General features: G+C 38.7%; 1 protein-coding gene across 1 annotated transcript in view; it reads left to right on the plus strand.

Moving 5' to 3' along the window:
- The first annotated feature begins 2785 nt into the window (after positions 1-2785).
- Positions 2786-24040, plus strand: part of SELENBP1 (selenium binding protein 1) — a 41964-nt gene continuing 20709 nt past the window's right edge. Inside the window, exons 1-6 of the mRNA XM_085082462.1 lie at positions 2786-2836; positions 5822-5875; positions 9639-9751; positions 11060-11245; positions 13295-13415; positions 15726-15908. Coding sequence (XP_084938588.1) covers positions 2797-2836; positions 5822-5875; positions 9639-9751; positions 11060-11245; positions 13295-13415; positions 15726-15908 — 697 coding nt within the window. The 5' untranslated portion in view covers positions 2786-2796. The remainder of the gene's footprint in view (positions 2837-5821; positions 5876-9638; positions 9752-11059; positions 11246-13294; positions 13416-15725; positions 15909-24040) is intronic.

Here is a 24040-nt window from a genome sequence, read left to right on the forward strand (position 1 = left end):
AAAATCTGCAAGCAGCTGGAAATTCCTGCCCGCCGCCATAGGGAATTTGGGATTTTTTTTTCCCTCCCCCATTCCAGCCGTTCCTGATCCCATCAGGAATTTGGGATTTTTTTTTCCCTCCCCCATCGGGAATTTGGGATTTTTTTCCCCCCGGTGACCTTTATCCCAATTTTATCCCTATTTTCCCCCATTTTATCCCATATTTTCCCCTATTTTATCCCTATTTTCCCCTATTTTATCCCTATTTTTCCTTATTTTATCCCATATTTTCCCCCTATTTTATCCCAATTTTTTTCCCCTATTTCCCCCCTATTTTATTCCTAGTTTCCCATATTATTTTCCCCTATTTCCCCCTTTATCTTCCCTATTTTTCCCTATTTTCCCTATTTTTTCCCTATTTTCCCCTATTTTTCACCTGTTTTCCCCTTATTTTTCCATATTTTTTCCATATTATTTTCCCCTATTTTCCCTCATATTTTCCCCCTATTTTTTCCCTTATTTAATCCCTATTTTTTCCCTATTTCCCCCTATTTTCTCTCTATTTTTCCCCTATTTTCCCTCATATTTTCCCCCTATTTCCCCATATTATTTTCCCCTATTTCCCCCTATATTTTCCCCCTATTTCCCCCAAATTCTCCCTATTTTTTTCCTATTTTTTCCCCTATTTTCCCTGATATTTTCTCCTATTTCCCCAATTTTCTCCATATTTTCCCATATTATTTTCCCTATTCCCCCATATTTTCCTCATTTTCCCTATTTTTCCCTATTTTTTCCCATTTTCCCGCATATTTTCTCCCTATTTTCCCCTCATATTTTCTCCCTATTTTTCCATATTTTTCCCATATTTTTCCCAATTTTCCCCTATTTTTTCCCTATTTTTTTCCTATTTTTCCCTATTTTCCCAGATTTAGTCCATCCGGTCCTGATCCCATTGGGAATTTGGGATTTTTCCCTCCCACTCCACCTGGAATTTGGGAATTTTCCCTCCCCATCTCAGAGGGAATTTGGGATTTTTCCCTCCTGTCCCACCTGGAATTTGGGATCTTTCCCGCAGAAAATTTGGGATTTTTCCCGCGGCGAATTTAGGATTTTTCCCTCCCCATCCCACCTGGAATTTGGGATTTTTCCGGCAGAGAATTTGGGATTTTTTCCCACAGGGAATTTGGGATTTTTCCCTCCCCATTCCAGAGGGAATTTGGGATTTTTCCCTCCAATCCCACCTTGAATTTGGGATTTTTTCCCCCCGGAAATTTAGGATTTTTCCCTCCCACTCCACCTGGAATTTGGGATTTTTCCCGCAGAGAATTTAGGATTTCTCCTTCCCTCATCCCGCCGGAAATTTGGGATTTTTCCCTCCCACTCCACCCGGAATTTAGGATTTTTCCCGCTGGGAATTTTGGGATTTTTCCCTCCAATCCCATCTGGAATTTGGGACTTTTCCCTCGGAGAATTTGGGATTTTTCCCTCCCACTCCACCGGGAATTCGGGATTTTTCCCCCCGGAAATTTAGGATTTTTCCCTCCTATCCCACCTGGAATTTGGGATTTTCCCGCTGGGAATTTTGGGATTTCTCCCTCCCACTCCACCGGGAATTCGGGATTTTTCCCCCCGGAAATTTAGGATTTTTCCCTCCTATCCCACCTGGAATTTGGGATTTTCCCTCGGGGAATTTTGGGATTTTTCCCTCCCCATCCAGCCGGGAATTCGGGATTTTTCCCTCAGGGAATTTCGGGATTTTTCCCTCCCACTCCACCGGGAATTTTGGGATTTCTCCCTCCCCCATCCCAGCCGCTCCCAATCCCGCAGGATTTTCCGCGTCCCAAACTCCTCCCTCGCCTCGGGGATTTTTGGGATCCTCCCAGTTCGAATCCCAAACATTTCTCCCTATAAATTCAGAGCTTCCCGGAGCTTCTCCTCCTCCTCCTCCTCTCCTCCGGAATTTTTGGGAATTTATTTTTAATTTTGGGATTTTTTTTCCCTCTTTCCCTCTTCATCTCCCCGGAGCTTCTCCTCCTCCTCCTTGGGAATTTTTGGGAATTTTTTAAAAATTTTTTTGGGATTTTTTTTTGAATTTTGGGATTTTTTTCCCTCTTTCCTTCTTCATTCCCCCGGAGCTTCTCCTTCTCCTCCTCCTGAATTTCTGGGATTTTTTGGATTTTTTTGGGAATTTTTTTTTAATTTTTGGGGAATTTTTTGGGGAATTTTTGGGATTTTTTTCCCCTTTTCCCTCTTCATCCTCCCGGAGCTTCTCCTCCTCCTCCTCTGGAATTTTTGGGGATTTTTTTGGGAATTTTTTGGGGAATTTGGGATTTTTTTCCCTCTTTCCTTCTTCATCCCCCCGGAGCTTCTCCTTCTCCTCCTCTTGAATTTTTGGGAATTTTTTTGGGAATTTTTTTTGGAATTTGGGATTTTTTTCCCTCTTTCCTTCTTCATCCCCCCGGAGCTTCTCCTCCTCCTCCTCTCGAATTTTTGGGGAATTTTTTGGGATTTTTTTGGGGAATTTTGGGATTTTTTTCCCTCTTTCCCTCTTCATCCTCCCGGAGCTTCTCCTCCTCCTCCTCTTGAATTTTTGGGAATTTTTTGGGATTTTTTGGGGAATTTTTTGGGGAATTTTTTTGGGATTTTTTTTGGAATTTTTTGGGATTTTTTTGGAATTTTTTGGGAAATTTTTGGGGAATTTTTTGGGATTTTTTGGGAATTTTTTGGGGATTTTTTTGGGGACTTTTTTTGGGGATCTTTTTGGATTTTTTCCTCCTCTCTCTCTCCATTCCCCTGGAATTTTTTCCTTCTGGAATTATGGAATCTTTTCCTCCTCAGGTGAAATCCTCCTGCTCAGGTAAGAGAATTTTATTTTATTTTTTCCAAAGGGGAGGAAATTTGGGAATTTTTCCAAATCCTCCAGGATATGGAATTTGGGGTTTTGTGGTTCCGACGGGCGGAAAAAGTGGGAAAAATGGGATTTTTTTTCCATTTTCCAAACCCCAAATGGGATTTTTTTTCCATTTTCCAAACCCCAAACGCAATTTTTTTTTTAAAATTTTCCACTTTCCAAACCCTAAATGGATTTTCCTTCCTTTTTCCAAATCCCAAATTGAAATTTTTCCATTTTTCCAAACCTCAAATTGATTTATTTTTCCATTTTCCAAACCCCAAATGGGATTTTTTTTTCCACTTTCCAAACCCCAAATGCAATTTTTTCCACTTCCCAAACCCTAAATGGATTTTCCTTCCTTTTTCCAAATCCTAAATTGATTTTTTCCCCTTTTTCCAAACCCTAAATTGATTATTTTTCCTTTTTCCAAACCCCAAATGGGATTTTTTTTTCATTTTCCAAACCCTAAATTGATTTTTTTTCCACTTCCCAAACCCTAAATGGATTTTCTTTCCTTTTTCCAAATCCTAAATCGATTTTTCCCCCTTTTTTCAAATCCCTAATGGGATTTTTTTCCCATTTTCCAAACCCTAAATGGATTTTCCTTCCTTTTTCCAAATCCTAAATGGATTTTTTCCCCTTTTTCCAAACCCCAATTTGATTTTTTTCTCCATTTTCCAAACCCTAAATTGATTTTTTCCCATTTTTCCAAACCCCAAACTGATTTATTTTTCCATTTTCCAAACCCCAAATGGGATTTTTTTTCCACTTTCCAAACCCCAAATGGAATTTTTTCCACTTCCCAAACCCTAAATGGATTTTCCTTCCTTTTTCCAAATCCTAAATTGATTTTTTTCCCCTTTTTCCAAACCCCAAATTGGATTTTTTTCCCCTTTTTCCAAATCCCAAATGTGATTTTTTTTCCACTTTCCAAACCCGAAATGGAATTTTTTCCACTTCCCAAACCCTAAATGGATTTTCCTTCTTTTTTCCAAATCCCAAATGGATTTTTTCCATTTTCCAAACCCCAAATGGGATTTCTTTTCATTTTCCAAACCCCAATTTGATTTTTTCCTCCATTTTCCAAACCCTAAATTGATTTTTTCCCATTTTTCCAAACCCCAAACTGATTTATTTTTCCATTTTCCAAACCCCAAATGGGAATTTTTTTCCATTTTCCAAACCCCAAATGGGATTTTTTTTCCACTTCGCAAACCCTAAATGGATTTTTTTTTCATTTTCCAAACCCCAAACTGATTTTTTTTTTCCATTTTCCAAACCCCAAATGGGATTTTTTTCCCCCATTTCCCAAGAAAGGGATTTTTATATTAAAAATGGATTTAAAGAGGATTTTTTCCCCCCAAATTCCCATTTTTTTCCCCAGGAAAATGCCAATCGTGGGAATGGGATTTTTCTATTAAAAAATTAATTAAAATAGGATTTTTTCCCCCCAAAATTCCCGATTTTCTTTCCCAGGAAAATGCCAATCATGTGAGCAGGAATTTTATATTAAAAAATCAATTAAAATAGGAATTTTTCCCCCTTAATTCCCGATTTTTTCCCCCATTTTTTTCCAGGAAAATACCTATCATGCGAACAGGATTTTTCCATTAAAAAATCAATTAAAACAGGATTTTTTTCCCCAAAATTCCCGATTTTTTTCCAGGAAAATGCCTATCTTGTGAACAGGATTTTTCCATTAAAAAATCAATTAAAATAGGAATTTTTTCCCCCAAATTCCCGATTTTTTCCCAGGAAAATGCTGATCTTAGGAACAGGATTTTTCCATTAAAAAATCAATTAAAACAGGATTTTTTTCCCCAAAATTCCCGATTTTTTTCCAGGAAAACGCCAATCATGCAAACAGAATTTTTCCATTTAAAAATTAATTAAAACAGGAATTTTTTCCCCAAAATTCCCGATTTTTTTCCAGGAAAATGCCGATCATGTGAGCAGGAATTTTATATTAAAAATCAATTAAAACAGCAATTTTTCCCCCTTAATTCCCGATTTTTTTCCAGGAAAATGCTGATCTTGTGAGCAGGAATTTTATATTAAAAAATCAATTAAAATAGGAATTTTTCCCCCTTAATTCCCGATTTTTTCCCCCATTTTTTTCCAGGAAAATACCTATCATGCGAACAGGATTTTTCCATTAAAAAATCAATTAAAACAGGATTTTTTTCCCCAAAATTCCCGATTTTTTTCCAGGAAAATGCCTATCTTGTGAACAAGATTTTTACATTAAAAAATCAATTAAAATAAGATTTTTTCCCCAAAATTCCCAATTTTTTTTGCAGGAAAATGCTGATCTTCTGAACAGGATTTTTCCATTAAAAAATCAATTAAAACAGGATTTTTTCCCCAAAATTCCCAATTTTTTTTCCAGGAAAATGCCGATCATATGAGCAGGAATTTTATATTAAAAAATCAATTAAAAGAGGAATTTTTTCCCCCTTAATTCCCGATTTTTTCCCCCTTTTTTTTCCAGGAAAATGCCTATCATGTGAACAGGATTTTTCCATTAAAAAATCAATTAAAATAGGATTTTTTTCCCCAAAATTCCCAATTTTTTCCAGGAAAATGCTGATAATGCGAACAGATTTTTTGCGTTAAAAATTAATTAAAACAGGATTTTTTCCCCCCAAATTCCCATTTTTTTTTCCAGGAAAATGCTAATCGTGGGAATGGGATTCTTCTATTAAAAAATCAATTAAAATAGGAATTTTTCCCCCTTAATTCCCGATTTTTTCCCCAATTTTTTTCCAGGAAAATGCTGCTCTTAGGAACAGGATTTTTCCATTAAAAATTAATTAAAACAGGATTTTTTTCCCCAAAATTCCAATTTTTTTTCCAGGAAAATACCTATCATGTGAACAGGATTTTTCCATTTAAAAATCAATTAAAACAGGATTTTTTTTCCCCAAAATTCCCAATTTTTTTTTCCAGGAAAATGCAGCTCCCGCGGCCCCGGCTACGCCTCCCCTCTGGAAGCCATGGAAGGTGAGAATCCCAAAAATTTGGGATGAATCCCAAAAATTTGGGATGAATCCGGAGGAGTTTTCCAGGAATTTCCGAGGGGATAATGACAGGTTTGGGTTCTGGAACATTCCGGGGTGGAATTTGGAATTTTGCTGGAGGCAAAGTCACCTCGGAATTCCGGAATTCTCTGCTCTGGGGTTTGGGATTTCCCTGGAAATTTGGGATTTTAACTTCTGGGATTTCCCTGGAAATTTGGGGAATTTGGGATTTTAATTCCTGGGATTTCTGTTCCTGGAATTTGGGGGATTTGGGGATTTAACTTCCAGGATTTCTGTTTCTGGAAATTTGGGGAATTTGGGGATTTCATTCCTGGGAATTCTGTTCCCGAAAATTTGGGGAATTTGGGATTTTAACTTCTGGGATTTCTCTGGAAATTTGGGGAATTTGGGGATTTAACTCCTGGGATTTCTGTTCCTGGAATTTTGGGGAATTTGGGGATTTAACTTCCAGGATTTCTGTTTCTGGAAATTTGGGGAATTTGGGGATTTAATTCCTGGGATTTCTGTTCCTGAGAATTTGGGATTTCCCTGGAATTTTGGGGATTTAATTCCTGGGAATTCTGTTCCTGAAAATTTGGGGAATTTGGGATTTTAGCTCTTGGGATTTCCCTGGAATCTTGGGGAATTTGGGGATTTAATTCCTGGGATTTCTGTTCCTGGAATTTTGGGGAATTTGGGAATTTAACTCCTGGGAATTTGGGATTTTCCTCCCAGGTTTTCCCTGAAAACTTAGGGAATTTGGGATTCAAATCCTGGGATTTCTGTCCCCGAAATTTTGGGGAATTTGGGGAATTAATTCCTGGGATTTCCCTGAAATCTTGGGGAATTTAGGGAACTTAATTCCTGGGATTTCTGTTTCTGGAATTTTGGGGATTTCTGGGATTCAAATCCTGGGATTTCTGTTCCTGAAAATTTGGGGAATTTGGGGATTTAATTCCTGGGATTTAATTCCTGGAATCTTGGGGAATTTGGGGATTTATCTCCCGGGATTCCTGTTTCTGGAATTTTGGGGAATTTGGGATGAGTCCTGGCTGGAGGCAAAGTCACCTCGGAATTCCGGAATCCTCTGCTCCGGGGTTTGGGGATTTCCCTGGAAATTTGGGAATTTAACTTCTCGGATTTCCCTGGAATTTTGGGGAATTTGGGGATTTAACTTCCAGGATTTCTGTTCCTGAAAATTTGGGGGATTTGGGCAATTAACTTCCAGGATTTCTGTTTCTGGAATTCTGGGGAATTTGGGGATTCAAATCCTGGGAATTCTGTTCCCGAAAATTTGGGGAATTTGGGATTTTAACTTCTGGGATTTCCCTGGAATTTTGGGGGATTTGGGGATTTAACTTCCAGGATTTCTGTTTCTGGAATTCTGGGGAATTTGGGGATTTAATTCCTGGGATTTCTGTTCCTGAAAATTTGGGGAATTTGGGATTCAAATCCTGGGATTTCTGTTCCTGAAATTTTGGGGAATTTGGGGATTTAACTCCTGGGATTCCTGTTGCTGAAATCTTGGGGAATTTGTGGGATTCAAATCCCAGGATCCCTTGGAGAGCTCTGGGATTGGATTGGAATTGTGATGGAAATTGGGTTTGAAATTGGAATTGGAATTGGGAATTGGGTTTGGGATTGGGATTGGGATTGGGAATTGGGTTTGGGATTGGGATTGGAATTGGGAATTGGGTTTGGAATTGGATTTGGGATTGGGAATGGAATTATAATAGGGATTGGAATTGGAATTGGAATTGGGAACAGGAATGGGATTGGAATTGGAATTGTGGTTGGAATTCGGATTGGAATTGGGAATTGGAATTGGGAATTGGGATCGGGATTGGAATTTGGGTTGGGGATTGGGATTTGGATTTGGGATTGGAATTAGGATTGAAATTGGGAATGTGAATGGAATTGGGATTTGGGATCAGGTTTGGGACTGGAATTGTGATTGAAATTGGGTTTGGGAATTGGAATTGAAATTGGAAATTGGGATTGGGTTTGGGACTGGAATTGTGATTGGGATCGGAATTAAGATTGAAATTGGGAATGGAATTGAAATTGGGTTTGGGAATTGGGATCAGGATTGGAATTGGGATCATGATTGGGATTGGGTTTGGGACTGGAATTAGGATTGAAATTGGGAATGGGATTGGAATTTGGTTTGGGATTTGGAATTGGGAATTGGGATCATGCTTGGAATTGGGTTTGGGACTGGAATTGTGATTGGGATCAGAATTAGGATTGAAATTGGGAATGGAATTAAAATTGGGTTTGGGAATTGGAATTGAAATTGGGAATTGGGATCATGATTGGGATTGGGTTTGGGACTGGAATTAGGATTGAAATTGGGAATGGGATTGGAATTTGGTTTGGGAATTGGAATTGGGTTTGGGGGTTGGAATTGGGTTTGGGGACTGGAATTAGGATTGAAATTGGAAATGGGAATGGGATTGGAATTGGGATTAGGATTGAAATTGGGTTTGGGAATTGGGATTGAAATTGGGAATTGGGATTGGGTTTGGGAATTGGAATTGGGATTGGGATTGGAATTAGGATTGGAATTGGGAATTGGAATTGGGAATTGGGATTGGAATATGGTTTGGGGATTGGGATTTGGGTTGGGTTTGGGACTGGAATTAGGATTGAAATTGGGAATGTGAATGGAATTGAAATTGGGGAATTGGGATCAGGTTTGGAATTGGAATTAGGATTGGAATTGGGTTTGGGAATTGGAATTGAAATTGGGAATTGGGATTGGAATTTGGTTTGGGAATTGGGAATTGGGATTGAAATTGGGAATTGGGATCGGGTTTGGGACTGGAATTAGGATTGAAATTGGGAATGGGAATGGGATTGGAATTGGGTTTGGAATTAGGATTGAAACTGGGAATGGGAATTGGAATTGAAACTGGGAATTGGGATCGGGATTGGAATTTGGTTTGGGGATTGGGAATTGAAATTGGGTTTGAGAATTGGAATTGAAATTGGGAATTGGGAATTGGGACTGGAATTGCAATTGGGTTTGGAATTAGGATTGAAATTGGGAATTGGAATCGGGTTTGGGACTGGAATTAGGATTGGGATTGGAATTGGGATTGGGAATTGAAATTGGGAATTGGGATTGGGAATTGAAATTGGGAATTGGAATTGTGATTGGGATCAGAATTAGGATAGAAACTGGGAATTGGAATTGCGATTGGGTTTGGAATTAGGATTGAAATTGGGAATTGGAATCGGGTTTGGGACTGGAATTAGGATTGGGATTGGAATTGGGATTGGGAATTGAAATTGGGAATTGGAATTGTGATTGGGATGAGAATTAGGATTGAAATTGGGAATTGGAATTGGAATTGAAACTGGGATTGGGTTTGGGAATTGGGATTAGGATTGAAACTGGAAATGGGAAAGGGATTGGAATTGAAATTGGGAATTGGGATCAGGATTGGAATTTCGTTTGGGGATTGGGAGTTGGATTTGGGATTGGAATTAGGAATGGAATTGGAATTGAAATTGGGAATTGGAATTGGGTTTGGGAATTGGAATTGTGATTGGGAATTGGCATCACGACTGGAATTGAGTTTTCCAATCTGAATTCCCAAAATTCCCACCCAGACACCTCCGGAAACCTCACAAAAACCCAAACCCACCCAATCCCACAAAACCCCAAACCCCTGGAGCTTTTCCCCTCATCCAAACCCGGGATTTTAACCCCATTTTCCCCAAAATTCCCGATTTTCCAGGCCCTCGGGAAGAGATCATCTACGTTCCCTGCATTTACCGGAACACCGGCAGGGAAATTCCCGATTTTCTGGCCACGGTGGACGTCGATCCCAAATCCCCAACCTACAGCCAGGTGGATCCTCCCGAAAATTCCTAAATTGGGATCATCGTGAAATTTATGGGATTTGTTTGGGATTTATGGGATTTTTTGGGATTTATGGGATTTTTTTTGGGATTTATGGGATTTTTTTGGGATTTATGGAATTTTTTAAATTTATGGAAATTTATTGCAATTTATGGATTTTTTTTTAATTTATGGAAATTTTTTTAATTTACGGATTTTTTTTAATTTATGGAATTTTTTTAATTTGTGGAAATTTATTCTAATTTATGGAACTTTTTGGAATTTGTGGAATTTTTTTGAATTTGTGGATTTTTTTTAATTTATGGATTTTTTTTAATGTATTGAATTCGTTTGAATTTATGGAATTCTTTTGAATTTATGGAATTTTTTGGAATTTGTGGAATTTTTTTGGCATTTATGGAATTTTTTTGCATTTACGGAATTTTTTGGCATTTATGGAATTTTTTTGGCATTTACGGAATTTTTTTGGCATTTATGGAATTTTTTTGGCATTTATGGAATTTTTTTGAATTTGTGGAATTTTTTTGGCATTTATGGAATTTTTTTAGCATTTATGGAATTTTTTTTGGCATTTACGGAATTTTTTTGGGACGAAAAAATCCCATTTTTTTAATGGAAAATTCGATTTTATTGTCAGAAAATCTCCAGATTTTTTCATTAAAAATCCCAGAGTTTTGAGAGAAAATCCCACATTATTTTGTTTTGCTTTATCCCGTTTTTATAATTATGATCATTGTAATTAATTTAATTATAGTTAAATTAAATTATATTAAAATTTAAATTGAAAAATTCCATTTTTTAAAAGAAAAATCCCTTTTTTTGGACAAAAATCCCATTTTTTGGACAAAAAATCACGGATTTTTTTTTATTATTTTATCCCATTTTTTAAATTAAAAAATCCCATTTTTTTCTGGAAAATCCCATTTTTTCTGGAAAATCCCAGATTTTTGACGAAAAATCCCAGATTTTTAAAAGAAAATCCCACCGTATTTTGTTTTACTTTATCCCATTTTTTAAATAAAAAATCCCATTTTTTTGCTGAAAAATCCCATTTTTTTGGACAAAAAAATCCAGATTTTTGATAGAAAATCCCAGATTTTTTTTTTATTTTAACCCATTTTCTAAATAAAAAAAATCCCATTTTTAAAATTAAAAATCCTATTTTTTAAATAAAAAATCCCATTTTTTTTGGCCAAAAAATCCCATTTTTTTGACAAAAAATCCCATTTTTTGGCCGAAAAATCCCATTTTTTTGCTAGAAAACCCCAAATTTCGGCATTTTCTCCCCATTCCCAGGTGATCCACCGGCTGCCGATGCCCAACGTGGGCGATGAGCTGCACCACTCCGGGTGGAACATCTGCAGCAGCTGCCATTGGGATCCCAGCAAGATCCGCAACCGCCTGCTGCTGCCCAGCCTCATCTCCTCCAGGATTTATATTGTGGATGTGGGAACGGATCAGAGAGCGCCCAGATTATTTAAGGTGATGGGGAAAAATTTGGGTTCAAAATAATAAAATTTCCCTTTTTATTCCACTTTTTTCCCCCTGTTTTCACCGTTTTTTTGCCTTTTTTCCACATTTTTCGCAATTTTTTTTTGCTTTTTTCCACCTTTTCTCCACCTGTTTTCACTCTTTTCCCCCCTTTTTTCTCTTTTTTTGGCTTTTTTTGGCCTTTTTTCACCTTTTCCCCCTTCTTCCATCTTTTTTTGCCCCTCTTTTTGCCTTTTTTTTTGCCTTTTTTCCACCTTTTGCCCACCTTTTCCCCCCCTTTTTTCATTCTTTTCCACATCGTCAATGTGGGAACGGATCCGAGAGCTCCGAGATTGCTCAAGGTGATTTTGGGATTTGGGATTTGTGGGATTTGGGATTTGGGGTTTGGGGTTTGGGGTTGCTGCTGCCCAGCCTCATCTCCTCCAGGATTTATATTGTGGATGTGGGAACTGATCAGAGAGCTCCCAGATTATTTAAGGTGATGGGGAAAAATTGGGGTTTAGTCCTTTCATTCCATTTTATTCCATTTTTTTCCCATTTTCCCCCTTTTTTCCGACTTTTTTCGCCCTTTTTTTGCCTTTTTTTTCGCCTTTTATCGCCTTTTTTCGTCTTTTTTCAGCTATTTTTTGCCTTTTTTTGCCTTTTTTCCACCTTTTTTTCCCTCTTATTCCGGTTTTTTTTTGCTTTTTCCACTTTTTTCCACCATTTTATCACTCTTTCCCCCTTTTACCTCAGTTTTTACCCTTTTTTTCACCTTTTTTGGCCTTTTTTCGTCTTTTTTTCTCCTTTTTTCGCCTTTTTTTGCCTTTTCCCCCTTTTTTCCCCTTTTCCCCTTTTCCCACCTTTCTTCCCTTTTATTACTTTTTTCCACCTTTTTCTCCCCTTTTTCCACTTTTTTTCCACCTTTTTTCCCCTTTTTTCCCCTTTTTTCCACATTGTCGATGTCAGCACTGAGCCCAGAGCTCCGAGATTGCTCAAGGTGATTTTGGGATTTGGGATTTGGGATTTGGGATTTGGGATTTGGGATTTGGGATTTGGGGTTGCTGCTGCCCAGCCTCATCTCCTCCAGGATTTATATTGTCGATGTGGGAACTGAGCCAAGGGAACCCAGATTGTTTAAGGTGATGGGGAAAAATTACATTTTAATCCTTTTTATTCCATTTTATTCCATTTTATTCCTCCTTTTTTCCTGGTTTTTCCTGGTTTTTCCGCCTTTTTTCCACATTTTTTCCACATTTTTCCCCTTTTTCGCCCCCTTTTCCACCTGTTTTCCACCTTTTTTCCCTCTTTTCCCCTCTTTTCACCTTTTTTCCACATTGTCGATGTGGGAACTGAGCCCAGAGCGCCGAGATTGTTCAAGGTGATGGGATTTGGGGGATTTGGGATTTTTGGGATTGGTGGGATTTGGGATTTGGGATTTGGGATTTGGGATTTGGGGTCGGTGCTGCCCAGCCTCATCTCCTCCAGGATTTATATCATGGATGTGGGAACTGAGCCCAAGAGCTCCCAGATTATTTAAGGTGATGGGATTTGGGATTTGGGATTGGCGGGATTTGGGATTGGCAGGATTTGGGATTTGGGATTGGCAGGATTGGTGGGATTTGGGATTTGGGATGTGGGATTTGGGATTGGCAGGATTTGGGATTTGGGATTGGCGGGATTTGGGATTGGTGGATTTGGGATGTGGGATTTGGGATTGGCAGGATTTGGGATTTGGGATTGGCGGGATTTGGGATCCGTGGAATTGGGATCCGTGGGATTTGGGATTTATGGGATTTGAGATCGGCAGGATTTCGATTTGGCAGGATTTAGAATCGGTGGGATTCAGGATTTGGGATTGGTGGGATTTGGGATTCGCAGGATTTGGAATTGGGATTTGGGATTGGAGGGATTTGGATTTGGCGGGATTCAGGATTTGGGATTGGTGGGATTTGGGATTTTTTATCAACAATTCCCAGGATTTTTTTTGCCAATTCCCGGAATTTTTCCAATTCCCATTTTTTTTTCCCCAATTCCCATTATTTTTTTTCCCTTTTCCAGGTGGTGAATCCCGAGGATGTTTTCTGGAAGTGCAATTTGGGATATCCTCACACCTCCCACTGCCTGGGGACAGGAGAAGTCATGATCAGCACCTTGGGAGATCCGGCTGGCAACGGGAAAGGTGATCCCGGAATTCCAGGGAATTTTCATTGGGAATTTAGGAATTTAGGAATTTAAGAATTTAGGAATTTAGGTCATGATCAGCACCCTGGGAGATCCGGCCGGGAACGGGAAAGGTGATCCTGGAATTCCAGGGGATTTTTGGGATTGTGGGGTTGGGAATTGTGGGATTGGGAATTTTTGTATTGTGGAATTATGGAATTTTTGAATTTTTGAATTTTTGAATTATGGAATTTTGGAAAATTTTTGAATTATGTAATGATGGAATTATGGAATTTTAGAAAGGTGATCCTGGAATTCCGCGGAATTTTGGGATTGCAGGGTTGGGAATTGGGGTGGGAAATCGTGGGATTGGGAATTTTGGAATTTAGGAATTTTGGAATTTAGGAATTTAGGAATTTTGGAATTTTGGAATTTTGGAATTTTGGAATTTTTGAATTTTGGAATTTTGGGAGTTTTTAATTTTGAATTTTTGAATTTTAGAATTTGGAATTTTGGAAAGGTGATCCCGGAATTCCACGGGATTTTTGGGATTGTGGGGTTGGGAATTGGGGTGGGAAATCGTGGGAGTGGGAATTCAGGAATTTAGGAATTTAGGAATTTAGGAATTTAGGAATTTTGAATTGTGGAATTTTTGGAATTTTTCAATTTTTGAATTTTTGAATTTTGGAATTTTTGGAATTTTGGGTTTTGGAATTTTTGGAATTTTTAAATTTTGGAATTTTGAATTTTGGAATGATGGAATTATGGAATTTTTATGGTTGGGAAAGTCCCTGGTGGGAGGTGGTGGTTATGAATTGTGGAATGTTTGGAATTTTGGAATTTTGGAATTTTGGAATTTTGGAATTATGGAATTTTGGAAAAGTAATCCTGGAATTCCACGGGATTTTCGGGATTGTGGGATTTTTTAATTTAGGAATGATGGAATTATGGAATTTTTGGGGTTGGAAAAGTCCCTGGTGGGAGGTGGTGGTTGGGAATTCTTGTGGAATTTTGGAATGATGAAATTATGGAATTTTGGAATGATGGAGTTTTTGAATTTTTGAATTATGGAATGCTGGAATGATGGAATTTTTGCAATCATTGAAATGCTTTTTTTTAACCCAAATTCACATTAATTTAGATTAATTCCCGGATTTTTTTTTGGGAATCAGGCGGATTTATCCTGCTAGAATTATGCAATCATTAAAACACCTGTTTTTAATGAAAAATTAACATAAATTTGGATTATTTCACTGGGGTTTTTTGGGAATAATAAGATTTATCCTGCTGGAATTATTAAATTATTAAAACACCTGTTTTTAATGAAAACATAAATTTGTATTAATTCCCGAATTTTTTTTTGGGAATCAGGCGGATTTATCTTGCTGGAATTATAAAATTATTAAAACGCCTTTTTTTTTTTTACCAAAATTAACATAAATTTGGATTATTTCCTGGGATTTTTTTGGGAATAATGGGATAATCCAAATTTAGGTTAATTTTTTTGGGATAATCCAAATTTATGTTAATTTTTTAATGAAAAATTTACATAAATTTGGATTAATTCCTGGGATTTTTTTGTGGTAAATTTGTATTAATTCCCGAATTTTTTTTTGGGAATCAGGCGGATTTATCCTGATGCAATTCTGCAATCATTAAACCACCTGTTTTTAATGAAAAATTAACATAAATTGGGATTATTTCACTGGATTTTTTGGGTAATAATGGGATAATGCAAATTTAGGCTAATTTTTTTGGGATAATCCAAATTCATGTTAATTTTTAAATTAATTTTTAAATGAAAAATTAACATTAATTTGGATTATTTCCTGGGATTTTTGGGGGGGAAATTTGGATTAATTCCCGGATTTTTTTTTTGGGAATCAGGCGGATTTATCCTGCTGGAATTCTGAAATAATTAAAACGCCTATTTTTTACCACAAATTCACATTAATCAGGATTAATTTCCAGGATTTTTTTGGGGAATAATGGGATTTATCCTGCTGGAATTACGCAATCATTAAACCACCTGTTTTTAATGAAAATTTACATAAATTTGGATTAATTCCTGGGATTTTTGGGGGGAAATTTGGATTAATTCCTGGATTTTTTTTTTGGGAATCAGGCGGATTTATGCTGCTGGAATTCCAGAATCATTAAAAAATCTGTTTTTAACAAAAAATTAACATAAATTTGAATTAATTCCCTGATTTTTTTGGGAATAATGAGATTTATCCTGCTGGAATTATGAATTAATTAAAAACGCCTATTTTTTACCACAAATTCACATTAATTTAGATTAATTCCCGATTTTTTTTTTGGGACTCAGGTGGATTTATCCTGCTGGACTCAGAGACCTTCGAGATCAAAGGGAATTGGGAAAAAGGGGAAAACCATCCTCCAATGGGTTACGATTTTTGGTACCAACCGCGACACAACGTGCTGATCAGCACCGAGTGGGGAATTCCCAAAGTCCTGGGATACGGGTTTGACCCCAACGACCTCGGGAAAGGTGGGGAAAATTGGGAAAAGTTGGGGAAAATTTGGGGAAAATCTCAGGAAAATTTGGGGAAAAGTTGGGGGAAAACTTGGGGAAAAATTGGGAAAGTTAGGCAAAAATTGGGGGGAAAACTTGGGAAAGTTGGGGAAAAGTTGGGGAAAAGTTGGGGGAAAAGTTGGGAAAAGTTGATGAAAAACTCGGGAGAGGTTTGGAAAAGTTGGGGAAAAAGTTGGGAAAAGTTGAGGAAAAACTTAGCAAAAGTTGGGAAAAAGTTGGGAAAAGTTGGAAAAATTTGTGGAAAACGGGTTTGGGGAAATGGGGAAAGTTGGGGGAAAGTCGGGGAAAAGTTGGGAAAATTTGGGAAAAGTTGGGGAAAAAATTGGAAAAGTTGGGGAAAGGTTGGAAAAAGTTGGGGAAAAGTCGGGCAAAAAATGGGAAAAATTGGGAAAAGTTGGGCAAAAAATGGGAAAAGTTGGGGAAAAGTTGGGCAAAAAATGGGAAAAGTTGGGGAAAAGTTGGGCAAAAAATGGGAAAAGTTGGGAAAAACTCAGGAAAATTTGGGAAAAGTTGGAGAAAAATTTGGGAAAATTTGGGAAAAGTTGGGGGAAAATTTGGGGGAAAAGTTGGGAAAAGTTGATGAAAAACTCGGGAGAGGTTTGGAAAAGTTGGGGAAAAAGTTGGGAAAAGTTGAGGAAAAACTTAGCAAAAGTTGGGAAAAAGTTGGGAAAAGTTGGAAAAATTTGTGGAAAACTTGGGAAAATTTGGGGAAATGGGGAAAGTTGGGGGAAAGTCGGGGAAAAGTTGGGAAAATTTGGGGAAAAGTTGGGGAAAAAATTGGAAAAGTTGGGGAAAGGTTGGAAAAAGTTGGGGAAAAGTCGGGCAAAAAATGGGAAAAATTGGGGAAAAGTTGGGCAAAAAATGGGAAAAGTTGGGGAAAAGTTGGGCAAAAAATGGGAAAAGTTGGGGAAAAGTTGGGCAAAAAATGGGAAAAGTTGGGAAAAACTCAGGAAAATTTGGGAAAAGTTGGGGAAAAATTGGGGAAAATTTGGGGAAAAGCACCGAGTGGGGAATTCCCAAAGTCCTGGGATACGGGTTTGACCCCAACGACCTCGGGAAAGGTGGGGAAAATTGGGAAAAGGTGGGGAAAAGGTGGGGAAAGTTGGGGGAAAGTTGGGGAAAAAGTTTGGAAAAACTTGGGAGAAGTTGGGGAAAAGTTGGGCAAAAAATTGGAAAAAGTTGGGGAAAAGTTGGGAAAAGTTGGAGGAAAGTTGGGAAAAGTTGGGAAAAGTTGGGGAAAGTTGGGGAAAAAGTTGGGAAAAATCTCAGGAAAATTTAGGGGAAAAGTTGGGAAAAGTTGGGGAAAGTTGGGGAAAGTTGAGGAAAAGTTGGGAAAAAGTTGGGCAAAAAATTGGAAAATTTGGGGAAAGTTGGGAAAAGTTGGGGAAAGTTGGGGAAAGTTGAGGAAAAGTTGGGAAAAAGTTGGGCAAAAAATTGGAAAATTTGGGGAAAATTGGGGCAAAAAATGGGAAAAGTTGGGGAAAAGTTGGGAAAAGTTGGGGAAAAAATTGGGAAAAGTTGGGGAAAATTTGGGGAAAATTTGGGAAAAAACTGGGAGAAAGTTGGGGAAAAACTTGGGAAAAGTTGGGGAAAATTTGGGGAAAAGCTGGGGAAAGTTGGGGAAAGTTGGGGAAAAGCACCGAGTGGGGAATTCCCAAAGTGCTGGGATACGGGTTTGACCCCAACGACCTCGGGAAAGGTGGGGAAAATTGGGAAAATGGGAAAGGTGGGAAAGTTGGGGAAAACCTCGGGAAAAGTTGGGGAAAATTTGGGGAAAAAGTGGGGAATTCCCAAAGTGCTTGGGAAAAACTCAGGAAATTTGATGGGAAAACTTGGGAAAGGTGGGGAGAAAACCTTGGGAAAAGGTGGGAAAAGGTGGGGAAATTTGGGGAAAACCTCAGGAAACTTTGGGGAAAAGTTGGGGAAAAAATTGGGAAAAACCTCAGGAAAATTATGGGGAAAGTTGGGAAAGAGTTGGGGAAAAGTTGGGGAAAGTTGGGGAAAAGTTGGGAAAAACCTCAGGAAAATTTGGGGAAAAGAGGAAAAATTGGGGGAAAAGTTAGAGAAAAACTTGGAAAAACTTGGGGAAAAATTGGGCAAAAAATGGGGAAATGTTGGGCAAAAAATGGGAAAATTTGGGGAAAAGTTGGGAAAAGTTGGAGGAAAGTTGGGGAATGTTGGGAAAAGTTGGGGAAAGTTGAGGAAAATCTTGGGAAAAGTTGGGGAAAAAGTTAGGAAAAGTTGGGGAGAAGTTGGAAAAGTTGGGGAAAAAATTGGGAAAAATTTGGGGAAAAGCTGGGGAAAAACTTGGGGAAAGTTCCCCAAAAATCCCCCCAAAATCCCAAAAAATCCCCAAAAAAATCTCCAAAAATTCCCAAAAAATTCCCATTTCCCCCCCAGGTCGCTACGGCCGCTGGCTGAACATTTGGGATTGGAATTCCCATCGCTACATCCCAAAAAATCCCCCAAAAATCCCCCAAAAAAATCTCCAAAAACCACCAAAAAATCGCTAAAAAATCGCCAAGAAAACCCCCAAAAAATCCCCAAAAAATCCCAAAAAAACCCAAAAAAATTCCCATTTCCCCCCAGGTCACTACGGCTGCTGCCTGAACGTTTGGGATTGGAATTCCCATCGCTACATCCCAAAAAATCCCCAAAAACTCCCAAAAAATCCCCAAAAAATCGCCAAAAAATCACCAAAAAAATCCCTAAAAATCAGAAAAAAATCCCTAAAAATCAGAAAAAAATCCCAAAAATTCCCAAAAAATCCCAAAAAATTCCCATTTCCCCCCCAGGGTGCTATGGCCGCCGGCTGAACGTTTGGGATTGGAATTCCCATCGCTACATCCCAAAAAATCCCCAAAAACTTCCAAAAAATCCCCAAAAATCCCAAAAAAATCTCCAAAAATCACCAAAAAAACGCTAAAAAATCCCAAGAAAACCCCCAAAAAACCCCAAAAAATTCCCAAAAAAATCCCAAAAAATTCCCGTTTCCCCCCCAGGTTGCTACGGCCGCCAGCTGAACGTTTGGGATTGGAATTCCCATCGCTACATCCCAAAAAATCAGCAAAAAAATCTCAAAAAATCCCCTAAAACTCGTAAAAAATCCCCAAAAACCCCCCAAAAATAAAAAAAAATCCCAAAAAATTCCCATTATTCCCCCAGGTCGCTACGGCCGGCGGCTGAACGTTTGGGATTGGAATTCCCATCGCTACATCCTGAAAAATCGCCAAAAAAATCCCAAAAAATCCCCCAAAATTCAAAAAAATTCGCAAAAAATTCGCAAAAAATCACCAAAAATCCCAAAAAATCAGAAAAATTCCCAAAAAATTCCCATTTTCCCCCCAGGTCGCTACGGCCGCCGGCTGAACGTTTGGGATTGGAATTCCCATCGCTACATCCCAAAATATCCTTTTGTTGTTTTTTTTGGTGTTGGGGGTTGGTTTGGGTTTTTGTCCCAAAATATCCCCAAAAATCTCAAAAATAATCTCCAAAATCCAAAAAAATTGCCAAAAATCACTAAAAAATCCCTAAAATCATAAAAATCCCAAAATCTCCATTTTCCCCCAGGTCGCTACGGCCGGTGGCTGAACGTTTGGGATTGGAATTCCCATCACATCCCAAAATAAAAAACCAAAAAATCCCTGTCATAAAATCCCCCAAAACCCAAAAAAAATCCCAAAAATTCCCAAAAAATTCCCATTTCCCCCCCAGGGCGCTACGGCCGCCGGCTGAACGTTTGGGATTGGAATTCCCATCGCTACATCCCAAAATATCCCCCAAAAAACCCCAAAAATCACCAAAAAATCTCCAAAAATTCCAAAAAAATCGCCAAAAAATCACCAAAAAATCCCAAAATCCCCAAAAATTCCAAAAAATTCCCATTTTCCCCCAGGTCGCTACGGCCGGCGGCTGAACGTTTGGGATTGGAATTCCCATCGCTACATCCCAAAAAATCAGCAAAAAAATCTCAAAAAATCCCCAAAAAATCGCAAAAAAACCCCCAAAAAATCCCCAAAAAATCCCCAAAAAATCACCAAAAAATCCCTAAAAATCAGAAAAAAATCCCAAAAATTCCCAAAAAATTCCCAAAAAATTCCCATTTCCCCCCCAGGTCGCTACGGCCGCTGGCTGAACGTTTGGGATTGGAATTCCCATCGCTACATCCCAAAAAATCCCAAAAAATCCCAAAAAAATCTCAAAAAATCGCCAAAAAATCGCTAAAAAATCCCAAGAAAACCCCCAAAAAACCCAAAAAAAATCCCAAAAATTCCCAAAAAATCCCAAAAAATTCCCGTTTCCCCCCCAGGTCGCTACGGCCGGCGGCTGAACGTTTGGGATTGGAATTCCCATCGCTACATCCAGGCCATCGACGTCGGCGAGGACTCGGCGCCGCTGGAAATCCGCTTTCTGCACAATCCCGACGCCGCCGAGGGATTTGTGGGATGTACCATCAGCAGCGCCATCCATCGCTTCTACAAGACCCAGGTGATCCCAAAAATCCCAAAATTCCCAAAATTCCCGGTGGGTTTGTGGGATTTGGGGTTTTTCTGGGGGTTTTGTTAGTTTGGGGGTATGGAGATTTTTCGTGGAATGAAGATGGAAAATTGAAGAGCCGGAAAATCCCAAAATTGAAAAATCCCAAAAATAGCAAAATCCCAAAGCCAGGAAATTGCAAAGTCAGAAAATCCCAAAACTGAAAAATCCCAAAGCCAGGAAATCCCAAAACTGAAAAATCCCAAAAATAGGAAAATCCTAAATGGGAAAACCCCAAAATTGAAAAATCCCAAAGATGGAAAATCCCAAAGCCAGGAAATCCTAAAGCTGGGAAATCCCAAAATTGAAAAATCGCAAAGCCAGAAAATCCCAAAGATGGAAAAATCCGAAAACTGGAAAATCTCCAAATGGGAAAATCCCAAAGACGGAAAATCCCAAAGCCAGGAAATCCCAAAACTGAAAAATCCCAAAACTGAAAAATCCCAAAGCTGGGAAATCCCAAAACTAGAAAAATCCCAGAATTCGGGCTGGATTGGGTGGGTTTGTGGGATTTGGGATTTTTCTGGGGATTTTCATCTCAGGGGGTGTTGGGGTGAAGGAGATTTTGTGGGAAAAGATGGAAAATTGGAGGTTTTTGGGTCCAAATCTGAAAAATCCCAAAGCTGGAAAATCCCAAAATTGAAAAATCTCAAAAATAGGAAAATCCCAAAGCAAGGAAATTGCAAATTCAGAAAATACCGAAGCTGAAAAATCCCAAAATTGAAAAATCCCAAAGCCGGAAAATCCTAAAGTCAGAAAACCTCAAAATTGAAAAATCCCAAAACTGGAAAATCCTAAAGGTGGGAAATCCCAAAAATAGGAAAATCGTAAAGCCGGAAAATCCCCAAACTGAAAAATCCCAAAAATAGGAAAATCCCAAAGCCAGGAAATTGCAAAGTCAGAAAATCCCAAAACTGAAAAATCCCAAAGCCAGGAAATCCCAAAATTGAAAAATCCCAAAGATGGAAAATCCCAAAGCCAGGAAATCCTAAAGCTGGGAAATCCCAAAATTGAAAAATCGCAAAGCCAGAAAATCCCAAAGATGGAAAAATCCGAAAACTGGAAAATCTCCAAAGACGGAAAATCCCAAAGACGGAAAATCCCAAAGCCAGAAAATCCCAAAACTCTAAAATCTCAAAGCCGGAGAATCCGAAATTTGAAAAATCCCAAAATTGGAAAATCCTAAAGCTGGAAAATCCTAAAGACAGGAAATCCCAAAATTAAAAAATCCCAAAGCTGGAAAACCCCAAAGCCAGAAAATCCCAAAGCCAGAAAATCCCAAAGCTGGGAAATCCCCGAACTGAAAAATCCCAAAACTCGAAAATCCCAAAGCTGGGAAATCCCAAAACTGAAAATTCCCAAAGCTGGAAAACCCCAAAGCTGGAAAATCCCAAAACTGAAAAATCCCAATTTTCTCATGGATGGGATTTGGGATCCTGAGGGATTTGGGATCCAAACCTAAGGAATTTGGGATTTTTAGGGATTTGGGATTTTGCGGAATTTGGGATCCTGAGAGATTTTGGGATCCAATTGGAGGAATTTGAGATCCTGAGGGATTTGGGATCCAATTGGAGGAATTTGGGATTTTGCGGAATTCGGGATTTTGCAGAATTTGGGATTTTGCAGAATTTGGGATCCGTGGGTTTGGGTTGTGTTTGGGTTGGGTTTGGGTTGGGTTTTGGGGTTGGGGTTTGGGTTTGGGTTTGGGTTTTGGTTTGGGTTGGGGTTTGGGTTTGTTTTGGGTTGGTTTGGGTTTGTGGTTTGGGTTGGGTTTGGTTTTGGGTTTGGGTTTTGGGTTTGGGTTTGGGGTTTGGGTTTTGGTTTTGGGTTGGGTTTGGGTTTTGGTTTGGGTTGGGGTTTGGGTTTTGGGTTTGGGTTGGGTTTTCTGAGGGATTTGGGATCCTGAGGGATTTGGGGATCCAATTTGGATGGATTTGGGATCCAATCCAAGGAATTTGGGATCCAATCTGAGGAATTTGGGATCCTGAGAGATTTTGGGATCCAATTGGAGGAATTTGAGATCCTGAGGATGGGGTTTTGGGTTTTGGGGTTTGGGTTGGGGTTTGGGTTTTGGTGGTTTGGGTTGGTTTGGGTTTGGGTTTGGGTTGGGTTTTGGGTTTGGGGTTTGGTTGGGTTTGGGTTTTGGGTCTTGAGGAATTTGGGATCCTGAGGGATTTTGGGATCCAATCGGAGGAATTTTGGGATCCCAAACCCCAAACCCCAAATCCCGTTTTCCCGCAGCGAGGCGACTGGGCGGCAGAGAAGGTGATTCAGGTTCCCAGCAAGAAGGTGAAGAATTGGATCCTGCCCGAGATGCCAGGTGGGAGAATTCCCAAAATTCCCAAAAATCCCAGAATTCCCAAAATTCCCAGAAATTTCTGAAAGTCCTTAAATTCCCCAAATTCCCAGAAATCCCCAGAATTCCTGAAATTCCCAAAATTCCCCAAATTCCCAGAATTCACTAAATTCCAAAATTCCCAAAATTCTCAGAATTCCCAAAATTCCTGAAATTCCCCAACATTTCCAGAATTTCCCAAATCCCCCAAATTCCCAAAATTCATGAAATTCCTCCAATTCCCAGAATTCGTGACATTCCCAAAATTCCCAAAATTCCCCAACATTCCCAGAATTCCTGAAATTCCCAAAATTCTCAGAATTCCCAAAATTCCTGAAATTCCCCAACATTCCCAGAATTTCCCAAATTCCCAAAATTCCTGAAATTCCCCAACATTCCCAGAATTTCCCAAATTCCCAAAATTCATGAAATTCCCAGAATTCACTAAATTCCCAGAATTCCCAAAATTCTCAACGTTCCCAGGGTCATGATCTGTGATAGGATCAGCTTAAAATCATCCCAAAAATCGTCCCCAAAATTCAATTTTGGTATCAGCTCCATCATCCCCAAAATTATCCCAAAATCATCCCAAAATCTTCCCAAAATCTTCCCAAAATCTTCCCAAAATCTTCCCAAAATCTTCCCAAAATCTTCCCAAAATCTTCCCAAAATTTTCCCCAAATTATCCCCAAAATTATCCCCAAAATTATCCCCAAATATCCCAAAATCATCCCAAAATCATCCCCAAAATATCCCAAAAATATCCCAAAAATATCCCAAAAATATCCCAAAAATATCCCAAAAATATCCCAAAATATCCCAAAATTTTCCCAAAATTTTCCCAAAATCCTCCCAAAATTCCAGTTTGGGATAAATTCTGTCATCCCCAAAATGATCCCAAAATTCAATTTTGGGATCAACTCCATCCTCCCTAAAATTATCCCAAAATGGGATTTTTAAAAAATTATCTCAAAATCCTCCCAAAATCCCCCCAAAATCTCCCAAATTTTTTCCCCAAGGGTTCATCACAGACATCCTGATTTCCCTGGATGACAAAATCCTATTTTAGGATCATCTCCATCCTCCCCAAAATCGTCCCAAAATTCAATTTTAGAATCAGCTCCATCCACCCCAAAATTCCAAAAATCATCCAAAAATCATCGCAAAATCCCATTTTAGGATCATCTCCATCCTCCCTAAAATTATTCCAAAACGG

The sequence above is a fragment of the Lichenostomus cassidix genome, chromosome 25, assembly GCF_008360975.1.
Source record: "Lichenostomus cassidix isolate B80296 chromosome 25, HeHo_3.0, whole genome shotgun sequence".
Taxonomy (NCBI): domain Eukaryota; kingdom Metazoa; phylum Chordata; class Aves; order Passeriformes; family Meliphagidae; genus Lichenostomus; species Lichenostomus cassidix.